The following is a 22,231-nucleotide window of genomic DNA, read 5'->3' as shown; positions in this document are numbered from 1 at the left end:
AGCTGTGACGCCGCACTCCCCAGCGTGTCCTGCGCATGCGCATTTATGCGCGGTCCGGGATTACGCTGTGCGGTTGCGCTGGCGTCCTTAACTCCTGTGGCATCCGGTCACGTGATTTACATCACGTGACCCGGTGACGGGTATTCAAAAGGACGGCGCGTTTCCCTGTGCACCGCACTCACTCCTCCCGGAAGAAGCGGCGTCCACCGCGAAACGGCCGTCGGAGGTTCCCTCTGGTCTGGCCTGGCTCCCCTAAACCACCATTGTATTTAGGTAAGCACCCCCGGTTGCCCTGTAAATACTACAATGAGAACGTAGGTCTGCCGCTACTTTTTTGGTCGGTGAGACTATGTGAATATCCTACATATCACTGTTTGGCTCGGCAACCATGTATGTACTAGTATGGGGGCATTGATAAAATTAGGCTTGACTCACAGGACTCATTATTTTACTATTGGGATCTATGTGATCTAGTACTCCATATAACTGTATTTTGATCACCTGTGAATCAGCCTGATTTAGTCCCTAGATATTGATCCCATAAAGGGTTTTTTACAGTGTGGTCTATGGGACCCAGGTATTTATTTCCCTTCATCTTGCTTGTTAAATGTCCTTTGTCTACTTTTTTGCTATTTATTGATACTTATAATAAATTTCTACTTTTGCAAATAATACTCCTAGTGCTCTTGTTTATTCAGATTGTTTCTGGAGTGTGCTGTCTCGGGGTCACACTGGAGGGTTTATGCCATACCTTGTCCGGTGCTGCCCAAAATGAGACTCTAAATTATAACCATGAGGCTCTTTGTTTGGAGTCAAAAATACTACAAGTAGCTCTTTTGAAAGATGTTAAAAAACTGCAAGTCGCTGGATCCTCACTATAACGCACGCAAACGCATGTGAACGCATGTTGACGCGAGTCCATTGCAAATGCATTGAAATGAAAATGCATTTGCACTGGATCCGTTTTTGCGCTAAAAAAACGTTCAGGATGCATGTTAAAAAAACGTAGTGTGAAAGCAGCCTTAATACATTTATTATGCAGTCAGCGTATAAACCATATATTAGTGTTATAAGACTGTCATAGAAAAAAAACAACGCCATATTTAGAGCAGTCTGCATGAAAAAAAAAAACCCACAAAAAAGTCAAATATGTAAATATTTAGATGTTCAATACATTATAAAAATCATAACCCCTTCATGACTGGGCTTTTTTTTTGTTTGTTTTCTTGTTTTCTTCCTTGTTTTTTCAAGAGCCATAACTTTTTTTATTTTTCCATCCACATAACCGAATGAGGCTTGTTTTTTTGCAGGACAAGTTGTGCTTTTGAAGGAAACCACTCATTTTATCATGTAATGCACTAGAAAGTGGGGGAAAAAATTTCAAATTTGTTGAAATTACAAAAAAGTGCAATTCCACTTTTTTTTTGGGTTCTTTAGTAAAGAATCTTTACTATACAGTAAAACTGACCTACATCAGTTTTACTGTATATGGCAGACATAGTCTGCTACATCTGTGTGTCCGCCTGTATATGCCCGAAAATAGTGCAAGACAGAGCACACGCTGACTCCGTCTGCACCATTATAGTCAATGGCCCCGTCGGCGCATGCGTCCGAAATCCGTTTTGTGGGTGTGTTCAGACGAAAGCCCCAAAGGGACCACTGAACGTGGGTAAAAACTAAATGTGAAAGCAGCCTTATGAACCCCAGCTAAACTCTGGCTTTCACAGGAGAACGGTCATAACGAGAATGGGGGTCTTCAGCAGACTCCAATACTGCCCCATTAATTCATCACGCCCTCTTGCTGGTGCACATTAATTGCCACTGTCAGACATTGACTGCAGCATTTAACAGGTTTACAACCACTGGAGAAGATCTGCTCAATCCACAGCTGTTAGAATAATTCAACCATGATCTGCCGTGAGAGATACGAGCTCAGTGTGTGAGCCTGCATAATAGTCAAGGATACAAAATATGATGTAACTGTTAGTGGGGAAATTTTGGGTATTTTTTTAAATATAGTTTAATGTTTTTTACAATGTTTTATTGTAATAAGTCCCCTTAGGGGTCTGGAACTTGCAGTGTTCCTTGATTTCCTAAAAAACACTGGGTATTATGAAATAAATGATCCCTTTTGAAGCCCAGCCATATGGTAGAAATAGGGGCTTTGAGGAAACCTATCAACACCCCACTGCTTCTCCTGGTATCACGTGCCATTATTATGTCATTTATAGGGAATCTGTCAGCAGCTTTTTGGTATGTAAGCTGAAGCCAGCATACTGCAAGGGTTAAAACAGAAAATTCAGGGAGGCCTGACTTGTGAAGGTCCAATCTTTTGTTTATTTGGTATGTTTAAGCAGCAGGACACCTATCATTGCTCGGACTACAAATTCACATGCATGGCAGTCCAGTATGGCCCCTCCTATGATTGACAACTCACTTTCCATTTACAATCTTTATAGAGCGCCTGGTGTGGGCGGGGGCAGCTCTCTCAGCTCTGCTACATGGCTAAATCTAAAATTTCTGTTTGTCTCAGAATGGCTGCACTCAGTAATCTAAGTGATAGATCATTGGATTTAGGATCTCTTTGCCTCCATCATGCTGCTCCCAGTTAAGGTAGCAAACACCTGTTGACAGATTCCCCTTAATCTCTGTGTCCAATCAGCAATCACTTTCCTGTCCTCCTTCAGACAAATCAGGCATCTGGAGAAAATGAGAAAGTAGCCTCAGCTCTCACTTCCTCATGATGTCAATTATATCCAAAGATGGAGACACTTAAGTGGCCGCTAATTGGCTACAGGGATTAAATAACATAATAATGTCATGCAATCCCCAGGAGAGTCAGTGCAAACATCACTGGTATGACATTGGCATGGAAGTGAGTATTGGTTTTATTATTTTACTTGGGGGAATGTAGTCATTTTAGAAAGGGTGAACTCCTTTAAATGTTTCAATATTATTTGTCCCATTTGAAAAAAATATCTTCTTTAAATGACCTTTCACTAAAAAGTAAAAAGAAGAATTATATGAAAAGAAAAATTCAATAAATGAGGGCTTTTTGGCTGATGTCTATAGGTCCTCACTCTAAGCTCTTTTTAGAATGCCGCTGTCTTTTTACCCTTTATACATTATTGAACTGTGCTGAATCTCTGCTCAGTAAAACTGTAAAAAATTCTGAAGGTCAAATTTAATGCAATAAAATGATAACTAACACATGAGTCTTTTCAGATCAATAATTCACACTCATAACTGTTATGTTTTATGTAGGTAAAGTTGTGTTTCTACCACGAGAAAATCTTCAAAAATGCATATAATTTAAGTGAAATGCTAAATACTCATAAAACCAAAACTTAATTAAAGAAGGCAAGTTATTTGCTGCAACAACTATAACATTATTTTTTTCAATACGAAGTTAAATCAATATTAAATGTAACACTACTAATTAATGATAAATGTATAAAATATAGAACGATGCCTTAAATTACATTTTTAAAAATGTTGTATATATAGTAATTCTACTTTATAGTATTGGAAGTCAAATATTCAATGGTTGATTATAAATACCTGGAAATGTAGTTACATTTATAGAGCATGCAAATTAAAGTCATAAATAAAAATAGTAAAATTTCATTAGTTTAGTCTCAACTTTTAGTTTTTTCTGCATTGGTAAATATTCTGTTTTATGAGAAAATCCAAAATGTAACATTATTATATCAAGTAAGTGGCAATCTGCTTTGAGAGAGCGGTGGTGTTTCTTTACTTAAAGGTGGTTCATTCCAATCATTTCTTGAAGCCTATTTTTTAAATAAATTGGCAATGATCTAGTACATAGCTCCATTATTCATAAAAAAGACATATGTCTAATAAGTTCAACCAAGGGATAAGAAAGGATGTGGGTAAAAGAAAAGGGTACAGGCTAACTTTAGAATCTTGTTTTCTTCTTCGGAAACAAATGAAGGTAATATAACCCTTCGGCCCTAAAAAGGAAAAAAATCCCTTCGGCTAGTATTCAACAACCGGAGTGGATATTGGATGGATACAACTATTTGGGATTACATATAACATAATGATTAAAGGGAACCTGTCACCAGATTTGGCCCCTATAAGCTGTGGCCACCCCAAGTAAAGCTGTGCTGTATACAGTGTGTCCACCCATATCCTGTCCACCGCCATTAACTTGAGAACAGCGGCAGCTATAGACATAGAAGTGGTGTCTAGGTATAGTAAAGTAGCCATGCGCTACGCAATGAAACCACCTATAGTGCCACCTGGTGGAAAACAAGCATTTTTATCTCGAAAACGGAACGAGATAGAGGGAAAAAAGTGAATTACAAAGTTGTAGGGCCTCATCAATTCAATACGAATTGACACCTTGCATACACAAATGCTATGATTAGAACATGTAAGACTCACAAAGCTGCGACGCTATTGGTGGCCACTTTGAGCATCAAAGTTAAATGAGCGACATATGCGTGACCAGCATTCAATGTTTTTGGGGGGTCATGGGTTTCATATCATAGCATTTCTGTATCCAAGGTGTCGAATTATATTGAATTGATGATGCCCTACAATTTTTTAATTCACTTTTTTTCTCTATCACGTTCCGTTTTTGAGATAAAAATGCTGGTGGACAGGATATGGGTGGACACACTGTATAAGAGCCCAGGCCGCTCTATATAAGATAAAAAACACTTGTATTACTCTCACCTAGGAGGTAGTCTGGTCCGATGGGTATGAGATATGAGTAAGGACCTGTTGGATCTGAAATGCGTCATTTGTTTCCCTTTTAGTGGAGTCCTAACCATGGCATTTTAAAACGTGAAATAAAGTTTTGGAATTTTTTTATCGTTTGGGATTACTGGATTTTTCTTGGATTTTTTTGGACTGGTCCAATGGGTGTCTCTGCTCTCCGGTCCGGCCCCTCCTCTCTGCGGTGATCGCCATCCTCCTACCCAGCCCAGTGTGGATGACATGTCCTACATCAGGGGCACTTTGATCTGCCCTACTGAGAGCAGATCAAAATACTGTAATGCTCAGGCACAAGGTTAAAGACCGCCCTTGCATGCACACTACAATACTTTGATCTACCCTGCTGAGGGCAGAAAGTGTGCCTGCACAGGAACGCAATACCAGCCTGTGTGGATAATGTAGAATACATCATTCACACTGGGCTGGGTTGAAGGAGGAGGAGAGCAGTGAGGAGACGCCGGACTGGAGAGCAGCAACACTCATTGAACCGAACCGCCCCTTTAGGTGAGTATAATAAAAGCTGTTTCTTACATTATACAGAGCGGTGTGGGCTCTTATATACGGTATTCTGGAATGCTGTATATAAGAGCCCACTGTTGGTGGCCACAGCTTAAAGGGGCCAGATCTGATTATAGGTCCCCTTTAACTTTTGATTAGCCATTTCTACAGGGAGTATTAAAAAACCCAACAACATACAGTTAGGTCCAGAAATATTTGGACAGTGACACAATTTTCGCGAGTTGGGCTCTGCATGCCACCACATTGGATTTGAAATGAAACCTCTACAACAGAATTCAAGTGCAGATTGTAACATTTAATTTGAAGGTTTGAACAAAAATATCTGATAGAAATTGTAGGAATTGTACACATTTCTTTACAAACACTCCACATTTTAGGAGGTCAAAAGTAATTGGACAAATAAACCAAACCCAAAAAAAAAATTTTTATTTTCAATATTTTGTTGCGAATCCTTTGGAGGCAATCACTGCCTTAAGTCTGGAACCCATGGACATCACCAAACGCCGGGTTTCCTCCTTCTTAATGCTTTGCCAGGCCTTTACAGCCGCAGCCTTAAGGTCTTGCTTGTTTGTGGGTCTTTCCGTCTTAAGTCTGGATTTGAGCAAGTGAAATGCATGCTCAATTGGGTTAAGATCTGGTGATTGACTTGGCCATTGCAGAATGTTCCACTTTTTTGCACTCATGAACTCCTGGGTAGCTTTGGCTGTATGCTTGGGGTCATTGTCCATCTGTACTATGAAGCGCCGTCCGATCAACTTTGCGGCATTTGGCTGAATCTGGGCTGAAAGTATATCCCGGTACACTTCAGAATTCATCCGGCTACTGTTGTCTGCTGTTATGTCATCAATAAACACAAGTGACCCAGTTCCATTGAAAGCCATGCATGCCCATGCCATCACGTTGCCTCCACCATGTTTTACAGAGGATGTGGTGTGCCTTGGATCATGTGCCGTTCCCTTTCTTCTCCAAACTTTTTTCTTCCCATCATTCTGGTACAGGTTGATCTTGGTCTCATCTGTCCATAGAATACTTTTCCAGAACTGAGCTGGCTTCATGAGGTGTTTTTCAGCAAATTTAACTCTGGCCTGTCTATTTTTGGAATTGATGAATGGTTTGCATCTAGATGTGAACCCTTTGTATTTACTTTCGTGGAGTCTTCTCTTTACTGTTGACTTAGAGACAGATACACCTACTTCACTGAGAGTGTTCTGGACTTCAGTTGATGTTGTGAACGGGTTCTTCTTCACCAAAGAAAGTATGCGGCGATCATCCACCACTGTTGTCATCCGTGGACGCCCAGGCCTTTTTGAGTTCCCAAGCTCACCAGTCAATTCTTTTTTTCTCAGAATGTACCCGACTGTTGATTTTGCTACTCCAAGCATGTCTGCTATCTCTCTGATGGATTTTTTTCTTTTTTTTCAGCCTCAGGATGTTCTGCTTCACCTCAATTAAGAGTTCCTTAGACCGCATGTTGTCTGGTCACAGCAACAGCTTCCAAATGCAAAATCACACACCTGTAATCAACCCCAGACCTTTTAACTACTTCATTGATTACAGGTTAACGAGGGAGATGCCTTCACAGTTAATTGCAGCCCTTAGAGTCCCTTGTCCAATTACTTTTGGTCCCTTGAAAAAGAGGAGGCTATGCATTACAGAGCGATGATTCCTAAACCCTTTCTCCAATTTGGATGTGAAAACTCTCATATTGCAGCTGGGAGTGTGCACTTTCAGCCCATATTATATATATAATTGTATTTCTGAACATGTTTTTGTAAACAGCTAAAATAACAAAACTTGTGTCACTGTCCAAATATTTCTGGACCTAACTGTATCAGCCATATTTTTATATTTCCAAATTTTTGCACCATTCTTCACGTGCCATAAGTAAATGTTACCTTTTTCCGTTGGGTCAGTATGAGTATGATATTAACTTTTTAAGAAAAAAATATATTATTTCTTTTTGTGTATTTTCATATTGAAATCACCATACATTTTGTATTTTTTTTTTTTAATTTACGCAGCCATATACAAGTGTTTCTTAATGGGGAATGAGTTTTTTCTTAAAGTATGTGTACTTTTTAAATACATTCTTCAAGGTCCATCTATAAAAAATGTTTTTGGCTTGTTCCCCCCTTCCCCCCTCTTCCTTTGTTTTAATAAGCTAAAGTATATTGGAAAATTGTCTAATTTTTCACTAAGCAAGAAACACTTTTATTTACTTAAAACAGAGTACCCCTTTAAATTGAAGTATTTGACAGGTGTGCACTTGGTAAATCAACTGCAAGACATCACCGCCTAAAGCTAAGGCTTTTCTCGTAGAAGTGTTTTCTTTTGCTTTGAAGTCTTTGATGTAAGGACCGTTACATGTATTTTATGTGTGTTGAAATGAAATTTTTAGAAGTTTCATAAACAAAGTTCTTTAATTTAGAAGATTGCCATTTTTTTAATGTTATTCTACTCTTAGGAAATCAAGTTTCTTACAAATAAGCAAATGCATCTTCAGGGATCCAGGAACAAAATTGTTAATTAAAGATTATTTGCAGCTACACCAATTGACTTTTATTTATTTCTGCCTCTCTATTTATCTTACATAATTGAGAGTTTGCCTTCATTATTTCTCTGTGATAGGAATGTTGACAATTATTTTGCTCATATTGTTTTCTTTTTTTTTTATTCCTTGTCTTCTGCTGGAGACCATTAAACTTTCTTGACTGATTATTTCAGAATTCAAAAGGAAAACCTGCCTTGTTATTTGCTCCATCCTCAAATCGAAAAGTCCTTGACTTACCTTCAAATGTGCTACCGAAGCCTCTAATTGAGAAACCTCCACAAGAGTCTGAAGCCGATCTTGAAAAAAAGACTTTACTGGCAGCTCTAAAAAACTACCTGGCCCAAAAGGCAGCGTCTCAGAATCCCGACAAGCTAAACCTGAACGGAAAAACAACGTTTTCATCTTTATATTCCAATAAATACCGTCCACCACAACTTAGTCAACTTGATGGAGGGCTTCCTAAAGATGATGAAACGGATAGTTATCAGATGAAATCTTTTCTTCCGAGAGGAAGAGCTCGTGTTCTGTCAAGGCCAAATCTTGGAGCACTGATTTATAAATCTACTTCTCGCCAGGAAGCCCCAAAGGACCCGCTGACTGCCGTGGATGGTAATCCATGTTTATTTTCAGATATTTGTTTAACTTATAGCACATTGGGCAACTTTTAATAGAACAGAAACTTTATTCTGTGCATGGATTGTTTTCCTTTTATTAGCATTTTTTTATTGATTTCTGGTTAAATGCTTAGTTAATACTTGGTAATTGATCTGTATTTTTATTGATATGTCTATGATAATGGTCTACCTATGCCTAGCTATCTATCTAAAAAAACAACAAAAAAAAATGGGACTTTAGTTAACAATTGTGCCAACGTTTCGTTTCACAAAACCTTTCTCAAGATCTATCTATCTATCACTATCTCTCTATCTATCACTATATATCTATCTGTCTATCTATCCATTTATCTATCAGAAAAATAAAAGGAGGCACCACTCTAAAAAAGCAAAGAAAAAAAAGGGGAACCTTGGTTAGCCCATGTGCTAACGTTTCGTTTCACAAAACCTTTCTCAAGATCTATCTTATCTATCTATCTATCTATCTATCTATCTATCTATCTATCTATCTATCTATCTATCTATCTGTCTATCTATCTATCTGTCTATCTATCTATCTATCTATCTATCTATAAGAAAACATAGGTCCAGCACCAGAAGAGAACATGAGTGTGTCTGGCTTCGCAGGCAAAGATCAATCCTGAAGAGACAATAAAAATGGAAGCAGCACCCCAAAGACAAAAATCAAGTAGAGTAAGAAGGGTCCTCACAAGTACTGAAACATTGTTAGGTGGTTAAAAATTACTTTTCTACTTGATTTTTGCTTTTGGAGGTTTTTTTCCATTTTTATTGTATCTGTCTGTCTGCCTGTCTCTCTCTCTAGCCATCATTGTATCTTTCTATTTATATTCATCTTGAATCATCTGCCAGATGGCCACCCAAAGTTGCATTTAAGAGTTATCGCTTAGGGGAGCATTCTTTCAAAGAATATGACCAGCAAGCATAGGTGTGCTGGATGGATGGGAGGTTGTAATATTTTTTTTAGCTATCAATCTATAAAAATTATATAGGAAGCAGCATCAGCTAAAAAATCTTGGTGTCCAGCCTGACAAATAAAATAAATAAATAAATGCAGGCAGCACCCAAACTAGATAAAGTAATACCAGACATTGGTATTATGATCAAAAACACAATTTTCTAGTAAGCACGCAAAAAATATTTGGATGGATAGATAGATTCTGGTTCTATCTTTCATTTTCTCTTTCCTTTTCTTACTTTTTCTCTTTCTTTCTTTCTTTCTTTCTTTCTTACTTTCTTTCTCAAAAATGGCATATTTGGTGTCTAAAATCATCACCAAACTAAAGAAAACATATCCCATAGATGAGAGTATCTCAATAAATTAGAATATCAGCAAAAAGTTAATTTACTTTAGTAATTCAATACATAAAGTGAAATGCATATATTATATAGAGTCATTGCACACAGAGTGATCTATTCCTATATATTATATAGAGTCATTACACACAGAGTGATTTATTCCTATATATTATATAGAGTCATTACACACAGAGTGATTTATTCCTATATATTATATAGAGTCATTACACACTGGGGGATTTATATCAAGTGTTTATTTCTGTTAATGTTGAAGCCCAAAAGTCATTATCTCAGAAAATTAGAATATTATATTAGACCAACTGAAAAAACTGATTTTAAACTCAGAAATGTTGGCGCCAACTAAAAAGTCTGTACAGTAAATGCACCCAATACATGGTCGGGGCTCCTTTTGCATGAATTATTGCATCAATGCGGTGTGCCATGGAGGCAATCAGACTGTGGCACTGCTGAGGTGTTATGGAAGCCAAGGTTGCTTTGATAGCAGCCTGCAGTTCTTCTGCATTGTTGGGTCTGGTGTCTCTCATCTTTCTCTTGACAATACAACATAGATTCTCTATGGGGCTTAGGTCAGGCAAGTCATGGCTCCCCAAACCATAACTGATTGTGGAAACTTCACACTAGATCTCAAGTAGCTTGGATTGTGGCCTCTCCACTCTTCCTCCAAACTCTAGGACATTGATTTCCAAATGAAATGCAAAATTTACTTTCATCTGAAAACAACACTTTGGGCCACTGAGCAACAGTCCAGTTCTTTTTCTCCTTGGCCCAGGGAAGACGCTTCTGGTGTTGTCTATTGGTCATGAGTGGCTTCACACAAGGAATACGACACTTGTAGCCCATGTCCTGGATACGTCTGTGTGTGGTGGCTCTTGAAGCACTGACTCCAGCAGCAGTCCACTCCTTGTGAATCTTCTCCAAATTTATGAATGGCCTTTTTTTAACAATCCTATCAAGGCTGTGGTTATTCTGGTTGCTTGTGCACCTTTTTCTACCACTTTTTTTCCTTTCACTCAACTGTCCATTAATATGCTTGGATACAACACTCTCTGAACAGCCAGCTTATTTAGCAATGACCTTTTGTGGCTTATGTTCCTTATGGAGTGTGTCAATGACTGCCTTCTGAACATCCGTCAAGTCAGCAGTCTTCCCCATGATTGTGTAGCCTACTAAACCAGACTAAGTGACCATTGTAAACACTTAGTAAGCCTTTTTAGGTGTTTTGTGGTAATTATTCTAATTTTATTAGATAATGAATTTTGGCTTTTCGTTGGCTGTAAGCCATAACCATCAACATTAGCAGAAATAAACACTTGAAATAGATCCCTCTGTGTGTAATGCCTCTATATAATATATGATTTTCCCTTTTTCTATTGAATTTCTGAAATAAATTAACTCTTTGATGATATTCTAATTTATTGAGATGCAGTTGTACTGCAAAGTATACTTTTCAATGTGTAAAAGATTGTTACAGGCCCAGAAGATTAATATTTTGACGACTGATGCGCTTCTTGAAAAAAAAAATCTCACGTATCTGACATTAACGCAATTGCTCCTGGTCTTTTGCACAGAAACATTTATCAAGAACGTTGTGAAGGAGCTGGGCAAGCATAAGTTTAATTTTGATAATCTCAGCCCGAAAGAGCTGGATGAATTAGCAGATGTCATAGCTGATACTCTTCAGATTGTTGATGGAGATCAAGTTGAGGCTCGTAGAATTGGGACTGAAAGAGGAGAAGAAGAAGTTAAAAGAGTGGAACCGTATAAATCTGAGGAACGTGATGAAGACAGAGAGATTAATCAGACTTCTCAAGGTATGGAAAATGTGAATAATATAGATACAAGATGATGTCTAATGCATTCTCGAAATATATGTCAGGTCCACTTCTCTGATGCAAGCTCAGGAGCTTGCCCCATTAAAAATAAAGAAATAATAAATAAAAATATGTACATAAAAGTCCAGTCTATCCCTAAATCCCTAAATGTTGTAAAGATAAAAAAAAATCGAAACACCAGTTGTATTTTTTTAGTTGCCCAACACCGTAAAAATATGCAATAAGAAGCTATCAAAACATTGTATCTAACCCAAAACAGTATCAATAAAGTGTCTGATCACCACGGAAAAAATGAAAGTTATCGCTCTTAGAAGAAAGGAAGAAAAAAAAGCACAAAAAAACTTAAAATTGCTATGTCTGCAAGGGGTTTTATATTCCAATTCCACTGAAAGTTAAAACAAAACAGGCAGGGTGGGGTTCTAGTTGTTAACATGTATTACCAATCCGATACATGCTGGTAAAGAAAAACTGTGGACTAGTGTTCCCTGTTTTACCAATGGTGGTGAATAGAGCATTTGGTAGATACTGGGGGTTTAGTGATAACTGGTAAATCACATATTAACACACTTGATACCAATATAAAGTAAAATCAAACTCATGTTAATCCAGGATTTTTAGGTTTCAGAAATTAAAGATGCTCTGTAGCCAGGTGGACTATTTTTGCTCTAGTTTATTTCCACTGCTCTCTAATTATTCAGTTTTTTTATATGTTTTGTTTAGCACTAATTTTTATGGTCTTTATTGAGAGGCTCACAGGATTCCCTGGGGACGTTTCATCAGGATACTCTGCTTAATTACCCAGCAAGCCCTGCCCCCATGTAAAAACCATAAAAATAAAAAAAGGCCCATATCTCTCTTGGTGGATTTAAAGGAAACTTGTCAGGTCCCATATCCATTCTAACCTAGAAGCAGGGTGATGTGTGGCCTAGTAACCCCCTCCTACCTATCCCTGTGTTGTAATGGTGTGTAATATGAATGTATAAAAATATGTTTTATTACTTACATTTTCCCTATGTAAATGAGCAGAGTCTCTAGCCTCTTGGGCGTTCATCGCCCTGGGGGCATAATACCACGGATTTACAAGAGTGATGTCACCATTGCTCCTTGAGATCCCGCGCATGCGCACTTACCATTCCCGCAGCCTTGTTATCCGGGTGCTTGCTTGTCGTCTTCAGACACGCTCTGTGCATGGTCAGAACCGCATGAGTCTTCTGAGCATGTGCAAAGCGCGTCTGAAGCCGAGAAGTAAGCACCCAGATAACAAGGCTTTGGGAATGGTAAGTGCGCACGCGCGGGATCTCAAGGAGCGACAGTGACGTCACTCATATAAATCCATACCATGTAAATCAATAGTATCATGCCAACCGGGGTGTGATACCACGGAAAGCATGCAAACGCCCACGGGGCGATGCGATACCCAGTGGACTAGACCCTCTGATCATTTACATAGGTAAATTGTGAGTAATAAAATATGTTTTTATACTTTCATATTATTATTATTATTATTATTTATTATTATAGCGCCATTTATTCCATGGCGCTTTACAAGTGAAAGAGGGTATACGTACAACAATCATTAACAGTACAAGACAGACTGGTATAGGAGGAGAGAGGACCCTGCCCGCGGGGGCTCACAGTCTACAGGGAATGGGTGATGGTACAATAGGTGAGGACAGAGCTGGTTGCGCAGTGGTCTACTGGGCTGAGGGCTATTGTAGGTTGTAGGCTTGTTGGAAGAGGTGGGTCTTGAGGTTCCTCTTGAAGCTTTCCACGGTAGTGGAGAGTCTGATGTGCTGAGGTAGAGCGTTCCAGAGTATGGGGGATGCACGGGAGAAATCTTGTACACGATTGTGGGAAGAGGAAATAAGAGAGGAGCAGAGAAGAAGATCTTGTGAGGATCTAAGGTTGCGTGCAGGTAGGTACTGGGAGACTAGGTCACAGATGTAGGGAGGAGACAGGTTGTGCATGGCTTTGTATGTCATGGTTAATGTTTTGAACTGGAGTCGTTGGGCGATGGGAAGCCAGTGAAGGGATTGGCAGAGTGGCGAGCCTGGGGAGTAGCGAGGGGAGAGGTGGATTAAGCGGGCTGCAGAGTTTAGGATAGATTGGAGGGGTGCAAGAGTGTTGGAAGGGAGGCCAGAGAGCAGGAGGTTGCAGTAGTCGAGGCGGGAGATGATGAGGGCATGCACTAATGTTTTTGAAGATTCTTGGTTAAGAAAAGCACGGATCCGGGAGATATTTTTGAGTTGTAATCGGCATGAGTTGAAGAGGGCTTGGATGTGTGGCTTGAAGGATAGAGCAGAGTCGAGGGTTACTCCAAGGCAACGAGCTTGTGAGACTGGGGTGAGTGAGCAACCATCAAGTTTGATGGAAAGGCTTGTTGGAGGAGGTGAGTGAGGAGGAGGAAAGACAATAAACTCTGTTTTGTCCATGTTAAGTTTTAGGAATCGTGCAGAGAAGAAGGATGAAATAGCAGACAAACATTGTGGTATTTTGGTTAGTAGAGAGGTAATGTCAGGTCCAGAGAGGTAGATCTGTGTGTCATCGGCATAGAGATGATACTGGAAGCCGTGGGACTCTATGAGCTGTCCCAAGCCGAAGGTATAGATGGAGAACAGCAGGGGTCCAAGAACTGAGCCTTGAGGGACACCGACAGATAGGGGGCGAGCTGAGGAAGTGGTGTGAGAATGGGAGACGCTGAAAGTTCGGTCGGTTAGGTATGAGGAGATCCAAGATAGGGACAAGTCTGTGATGCCCAGAGATGAGAGAATCTGTAGTAGGAGGGAATGGTCTACTGTGTCGAAGGCAGAGGACAGGTCCAGGAGGAGGAGGATAGAGTAGTGTCGCTTGGCTTTGGCGGTTAGTAGATCATTGGTGACTTTGGTTAGGGCAGTTTCGGTAGAATGATGTGGTCGGAAGCCAGATTGAAGCCGGTCAAAGAGGGAGCAGGAGGAGAGGTATGAGGACAATTCAAGATGGACATGCTGTTCCAGTAGTTTTGAGGCATAGGGGAGAAGGGATATGGGGCGATAGTTTGACACAGAGGATGGGTCAAGGGAGGGCTTTTTGAGGATGGGTGTAATAGAGGCATGTTTAAAGCATGAAGGGAATACACCACTTGCTAGTGATAGGTTGAAGAGATGGGTTAGGGCTGGGATGAGGACTGCGGTGATGTTGGGGATGAGGTGCGATGGGAGCGGGTCCAGTGCACAGGTGGTTAGATGTGATCTTGAGAGTAGAGTGGAGAGATTGTTTTCTGTCATGGTGGAGAAGCTGGATTTGGAGGAAGAGGGATGAGTAGCTATGATGAGGGGCTGTGGTGATTGTGGGCCAAAGCTTGCTCTGATGTTGTCAATCTTCCGCTTGAAGAAAGAGGCAAAGTCTTCAGCTGAGATGAGAGGAGAGGGAGGTGGTGCCGGAGGACGGAGGAGAGAATTGAAAGTGTTGAATAGCTGTTTAGGGTTGTGAGAGAAAGATGATATGAGGGATGAGAAGTAGGTTTGTTTTGCAGCAGTGAGTGTGGACTTGAAAGTGGTGAGGGACTCTTTATATGCCATGAAGTGCTCAGTGGAATGAGACCTCTTCCATCTGCGCTCAGCAATTCTGGAAGCCCGTCTAAGTTCTTTAGTCTGCCTTGTGTGCCAGGGTTGCCTGTTGATTGTGCGGGTTTTGGTGTGTGTGAGGGGGGCAGCTGATTCGAGAGCTGCAGAGATTGTAGTGTTGTATAAAGTTGCAGCGGCATCTGCATCATGTAGAAATGCAATGTCTGTGAGGGGGAGAAGGGACTGAGAAAAGGCGTGTAAATCAATGTGTTTGATATTTCTGCGAGGGTATGAAAATTTGTGGAGGGGGGGTTGCATACTTGGAGAAGAGAGGGAAGAGAATGTGAGTAGGTTGTGGTCAGACAGGGGGAGAGGTGAGTTAGAGAGGTTAGATAGGGGACAGAGGCGAGTGAAGATGAGGTCCAGCGTGTGGCCATCTTTGTGAGTAGCTGCAGAAGACCATTGGGTGAGGCTGAAGGAGGAAGCGAGTGTTAGAAGTTTGGAGACAGATGAGTGGGAAGTGTCAATGGGGATATTGAAATCACCCATAATGATGGTGGGGATGTCGGTGGAAAGGAAGTGTAGTAGCCAGGTGGTGAAATGGTCAAAAAGGCAGTGGCTGGCCCTGGAGGGCGGTAAATGACAGCCAGCTGAAGGTTGGAGGGGGCGTAGATGCGTACGGAGTGCACCTCAAAAGAGGGGAGCGTGACAGAGGGTGGTAGAGGAATTGGTGTAAAGGAGCATTGGTCGGACAGGAGCAAACCAACTCCTCCACCATGCTTGTTACTGGGGCGGGGGGTGTGAGAGAGTTGGAGACCACCATAAGAAAGTGCAGCAGGAGAGGCAGTGTCAGAGGGGGTGAGCCAGGTTTCTGTGATGGCGAGGAAGGAGAGTTTATTAGTGATGAACAGATCATGAATGTAGGATAGTTTGTTGCAGACAGAGCGAGCGTTCCATAGAGCTCCTGTTAGTGGGACTGGGGGAGCGGGGGCTGGGTGGATGGGTATGAGGTTAGAGAGGTTGCGGAAATTTGTGTTAGGTTGTTGAAGAGGGTTTGAAGTGACAATAGGGATGTGGTGAGGAGGACCAGGATTTGGAGCAATATCCCCAGCAGTGAGGAGAAGCAGTGAGAGTGTTAGTAAGTGGGAGCAGGAGAGGCCGTGAGGTGGACGTGTGTGTCTGGAGACACTGGGTGAAATGTGGAGGAAAATATCTGAGGGGAAGGTAAGATGGGTGGGGAGGATGGAGGGAGAGATGAATAGTTCATTACTGGCTTTAGGGATCAGAGGGAGCAGCAAAAAGTGAAGTATTATAGGGGTGAGAGTGACTAGAAACACAAACATTATTTACATTGACTATGTCTGCTGTTACCTTCCGGTCACTTCCGGCCCAATTCTGGCCTAATTCAATGCATCATACTTATATGGTGCATACTTGTATTGGTGCAGACGAAAAGTCTTGTGCAGACTTTTATTTGCCCCACTATATACACATACAAGTGCACTCAGCTGTGAAGGGGTGGGTTGCAAGACTAACCCCTTGATCACTCAATCAAAGAAAAAAAAAAAAAAAAAAAAAGAAGATGCAGCTTAACATAGGCAAAATAAACAAAGGTCATAAAAGGGGGGTGCTAAACAGGGGGGGAAAGATCTCAGTGAGATGCTGGAGGATGTCAGGAAGATATTGAAGCAAAGAAAGAACAGGTCAGATATAGTGGGAAAGTAGAGTGCATGAATTGACATACCAGGTATTAGCACACACAGCAGAGCAAAGTGGAGTGAAGATCAGTTCATGGGAAAGTAGAGTGCATGAATTGACATACCTGTGGGAAGATAGACATGGTGATTAGATGATGGCAGATGATAGATGATAGATGACCAAGTGCATCATAATATCTCTGGCCTAATTCAATGCATCATACTTATATGGTGCATACTTGTATTGGTGCAGACGAAAAGTCTTGTGCAGACTTTTATTTGCCCCACTATATACACATACAAGTGCACTCAGCTGTGAAGGGGTGGGTTGCAAGACTAACCCCTTGATCACTCAATCAAAGAAAAAAAAAAAAAAAAAAAGAAGATGCAGCTTAACATAGGCAAAATAAACAAAGGTCATAAAAGGGGGGTGCTAAACAGGGGGGGAAAGATCTCAGTGAGATGCTGGAGGATGTCAGGAAGATATTGAAGCAAAGAAAGAACAGGTCAGATATAGTGGGAAAGTAGAGTGCATGAATTGACATACCAGGTATTAGCACACACAGCAGAGCAAAGTGGAGTGAAGATCAGTTCATGGGAAAGTAGAGTGCATGAATTGACATACCTGTGGGAAGATAGACATGGTGATTAGATGATGGCAGATGATAGATGATAGATGACCAAGTGCATCATAATATCTCTGGCCTAATTCAATGCATCATACTTATATGGTGCATACTTGTATTGGTGCAGACGAAAAGTCTTGTGCAGACTTTTATTTGCCCCACTATATACACATACAAGTGCACTCAGCTGTGAAGGGGTGGGTTGCAAGACTAACCCCTTGATCACTCAATCAAAGAAAAAAAAAAAAAAAAAAAGAAGATGCAGCTTAACATAGGCAAAATAAACAAAGGTCATAAAAGGGGGGTGCTAAACAGGGGGGGAAAGATCTCAGTGAGATGCTGGAGGATGTCAGGAAGATATTGAAGCAAAGAAAGAACAGGTCAGATATAGTGGGAAAGTAGAGTGCATGAATTGACATACCAGGTATTAGCACACACAGCAGAGCAAAGTGGAGTGAAGATCAGTTCATGGGAAAGTAGAGTGCATGAATTGACATACCTGTGGGAAGATAGACATGGTGATTAGATGATGGCAGATGATAGATGATAGATGACCAAGTGCATCATAATATCTCTGGCCTAATTCAATGCATCATACTTATATGGTGCATACTTGTATTGGTGCAGACGAAAAGTCTTGTGCAGACTTTTATTTGCCCCACTATATACACATACAAGTGCACTCAGCTGTGAAGGGGTGGGTTGCAAGACTAACCCCTTGATCACTCAATCAAAGAAAAAAAAAAAAAAAAAAAGAAGATGCAGCTTAACATAGGCAAAATAAACAAAGGTCATAAAAGGGGGGTGCTAAACAGGGGGGGAAAGATCTCAGTGAGATGCTGGAGGATGTCAGGAAGATATTGAAGCAAAGAAAGAACAGGTCAGATATAGTGGGAAAGTAGAGTGCATGAATTGACATACCAGGTATTAGCACACACAGCAGAGCAAAGTGGAGTGAAGATCAGTTCATGGGAAAGTAGAGTGCATGAATTGACATACCTGTGGGAAGATAGACATGGTGATTAGATGATGGCAGATGATAGATGATAGATGACCAAGTGCATCATAATATCTCTGGCCTAATTCAATGCATCATACTTATATGGTGCATACTTGTATTGGTGCAGACGAAAAGTCTTGTGCAGACTTTTATTTGCCCCACTATATACACATACAAGTGCACTCAGCTGTGAAGGGGTGGGTTGCAAGACTAACCCCTTGATCACTCAATCAAAGAAAAAAAAAAAAAAAAAAAGAAGATGCAGCTTAACATAGGCAAAATAAACAAAGGTCATAAAAGGGGGGTGCTAAACAGGGGGGGAAAGATCTCAGTGAGATGCTGGAGGATGTCAGGAAGATATTGAAGCAAAGAAAGAACAGGTCAGATATAGTGGGAAAGTAGAGTGCATGAATTGACATACCAGGTATTAGCACACACAGCAGAGCAAAGTGGAGTGAAGATCAGTTCATGGGAAAGTAGAGTGCATGAATTGACATACCTGTGGGAAGATAGACATGGTGATTAGATGATGGCAGATGATAGATGATAGATGACCAAGTGCATCATAATATCTCTGGCCTAATTCAATGCATCATACTTATATGGTGCATACTTGTATTGGTGCAGACGAAAAGTCTTGTGCAGACTTTTATTTGCCCCACTATATACACATACAAGTGCACTCAGCTGTGAAGGGGTGGGTTGCAAGACTAACCCCTTGATCACTCAATCAAAGAAAAAAAAAAAAAAAAAAAGAAGATGCAGCTTAACATAGGCAAAATAAACAAAGGTCATAAAAGGGGGGTGCTAAACAGGGGGGGAAAGATCTCAGTGAGATGCTGGAGGATGTCAGGAAGATATTGAAGCAAAGAAAGAACAGGTCAGATATAGTGGGAAAGTAGAGTGCATGAATTGACATACCAGGTATTAGCACACACAGCAGAGCAAAGTGGAGTGAAGATCAGTTCATGGGAAAGTAGAGTGCATGAATTGACATACCTGTGGGAAGATAGACATGGTGATTAGATGATGGCAGATGATAGATGATAGATGACCAAGTGCATCATAATATCTCTGGCCTAATTCAATGCATCATACTTATATGGTGCATACTTGTATTGGTGCAGACGAAAAGTCTTGTGCAGACTTTTATTTGCCCCACTATATACACATACAAGTGCACTCAGCTGTGAAGGGGTGGGTTGCAAGACTAACCCCTTGATCACTCAATCAAAGAAAAAAAAAAAAAAAAAAAGAAGATGCAGCTTAACATAGGCAAAATAAACAAAGGTCATAAAAGGGGGGTGCTAAACAGGGGGGGAAAGATCTCAGTGAGATGCTGGAGGATGTCAGGAAGATATTGAAGCAAAGAAAGAACAGGTCAGATATAGTGGGAAAGTAGAGTGCATGAATTGACATACCAGGTATTAGCACACACAGCAGAGCAAAGTGGAGTGAAGATCAGTTCATGGGAAAGTAGAGTGCATGAATTGACATACCTGTGGGAAGATAGACATGGTGATTAGATGATGGCAGATGATAGATGATAGATGACCAAGTGCATCATAATATCTCTGGCCTAATTCAATGCATCATACTTATATGGTGCATACTTGTATTGGTGCAGACGAAAAGTCTTGTGCAGACTTTTATTTGCCCCACTATATACACATACAAGTGCACTCAGCTGTGAAGGGGTGGGTTGCAAGACTAACCCCTTGATCACTCAATCAAAGAAAAAAAAAAAAAAAAAAAGAAGATGCAGCTTAACATAGGCAAAATAAACAAAGGTCATAAAAGGGGGGTGCTAAACAGGGGGGGAAAGATCTCAGTGAGATGCTGGAGGATGTCAGGAAGATATTGAAGCAAAGAAAGAACAGGTCAGATATAGTGGGAAAGTAGAGTGCATGAATTGACATACCAGGTATTAGCACACACAGCAGAGCAAAGTGGAGTGAAGATCAGTTCATGGGAAAGTAGAGTGCATGAATTGACATACCTGTGGGAAGATAGACATGGTGATTAGATGATGGCAGATGATAGATGATAGATGACCAAGTGCATCATAATATCTCTGGCCTAATTCAATGCATCATACTTATATGGTGCATACTTGTATTGGTGCAGACGAAAAGTCTTGTGCAGACTTTTATTTGCCCCACTATATACACATACAAGTGCACTCAGCTGTGAAGGGGTGGGTTGCAAGACTAACCCCTTGATCACTCAATCAAAGAAAAAAAAAAAAAAAAAAAGAAGATGCAGCTTAACATAGGCAAAATAAACAAAGGTCATAAAAGGGGGGTGCTAAACAGGGGGGGAAAGATCTCAGTGAGATGCTGGAGGATGTCAGGAAGATATTGAAGCAAAGAAAGAACAGGTCAGATATAGTGGGAAAGTAGAGTGCATGAATTGACATACCAGGTATTAGCACACACAGCAGAGCAAAGTGGAGTGAAGATCAGTTCATGGGAAAGTAGAGTGCATGAATTGACATACCTGTGGGAAGATAGACATGGTGATTAGATGATGGCAGATGATAGATGATAGATGACCAAGTGCATCATAATATCTCTGGCCTAATTCAATGCATCATACTTATATGGTGCATACTTGTATTGGTGCAGACGAAAAGTCTTGTGCAGACTTTTATTTGCCCCACTATATACACATACAAGTGCACTCAGCTGTGAAGGGGTGGGTTGCAAGACTAACCCCTTGATCACTCAATCAAAGAAAAAAAAAAAAAAAAAAAGAAGATGCAGCTTAACATAGGCAAAATAAACAAAGGTCATAAAAGGGGGGTGCTAAACAGGGGGGGAAAGATCTCAGTGAGATGCTGGAGGATGTCAGGAAGATATTGAAGCAAAGAAAGAACAGGTCAGATATAGTGGGAAAGTAGAGTGCATGAATTGACATACCAGGTATTAGCACACACAGCAGAGCAAAGTGGAGTGAAGATCAGTTCATGGGAAAGTAGAGTGCATGAATTGACATACCTGTGGGAAGATAGACATGGTGATTAGATGATGGCAGATGATAGATGATAGATGACCAAGTGCATCATAATATCTCTGGCCTAATTCAATGCATCATACTTATATGGTGCATACTTGTATTGGTGCAGACGAAAAGTCTTGTGCAGACTTTTATTTGCCCCACTATATACACATACAAGTGCACTCAGCTGTGAAGGGGTGGGTTGCAAGACTAACCCCTTGATCACTCAATCAAAGAAAAAAAAAAAAAAAAAAAGAAGATGCAGCTTAACATAGGCAAAATAAACAAAGGTCATAAAAGGGGGGTGCTAAACAGGGGGGGAAAGATCTCAGTGAGATGCTGGAGGATGTCAGGAAGATATTGAAGCAAAGAAAGAACAGGTCAGATATAGTGGGAAAGTAGAGTGCATGAATTGACATACCAGGTATTAGCACACACAGCAGAGCAAAGTGGAGTGAAGATCAGTTCATGGGAAAGTAGAGTGCATGAATTGACATACCTGTGGGAAGATAGACATGGTGATTAGATGATGGCAGATGATAGATGATAGATGACCAAGTGCATCATAATATCTCTGGCCTAATTCAATGCATCATACTTATATGGTGCATACTTGTATTGGTGCAGACGAAAAGTCTTGTGCAGACTTTTATTTGCCCCACTATATACACATACAAGTGCACTCAGCTGTGAAGGGGTGGGTTGCAAGACTAACCCCTTGATCACTCAATCAAAGAAAAAAAAAAAAAAAAAAAGAAGATGCAGC

At 40.6% G+C, this 22,231-nt stretch overlaps 1 protein-coding gene across 1 annotated transcript in view; it reads left to right on the top strand.

Moving 5' to 3' along the window:
• Positions 1 to 22,231, top strand: part of PTPRN2 (protein tyrosine phosphatase receptor type N2) — a 1,389,072-nt gene that overhangs the window by 453,201 nt on the left and 913,640 nt on the right. The window contains exons 6-7 of the mRNA XM_075315450.1: positions 7,990 to 8,425; positions 11,337 to 11,579. Of these exons, the coding sequence (XP_075171565.1) occupies positions 7,990 to 8,425; positions 11,337 to 11,579 (679 nt within the window). The remainder of the gene's footprint in view (positions 1 to 7,989; positions 8,426 to 11,336; positions 11,580 to 22,231) is intronic.

Source organism: Anomaloglossus baeobatrachus, chromosome 6 (genome assembly GCF_048569485.1).
Source record: "Anomaloglossus baeobatrachus isolate aAnoBae1 chromosome 6, aAnoBae1.hap1, whole genome shotgun sequence".
NCBI lineage: Eukaryota > Metazoa > Chordata > Amphibia > Anura > Aromobatidae > Anomaloglossus > Anomaloglossus baeobatrachus.
Note: the sequence above shows the minus strand (reverse complement) of the source record. Positions and strands in the feature narration are given on the sequence as shown.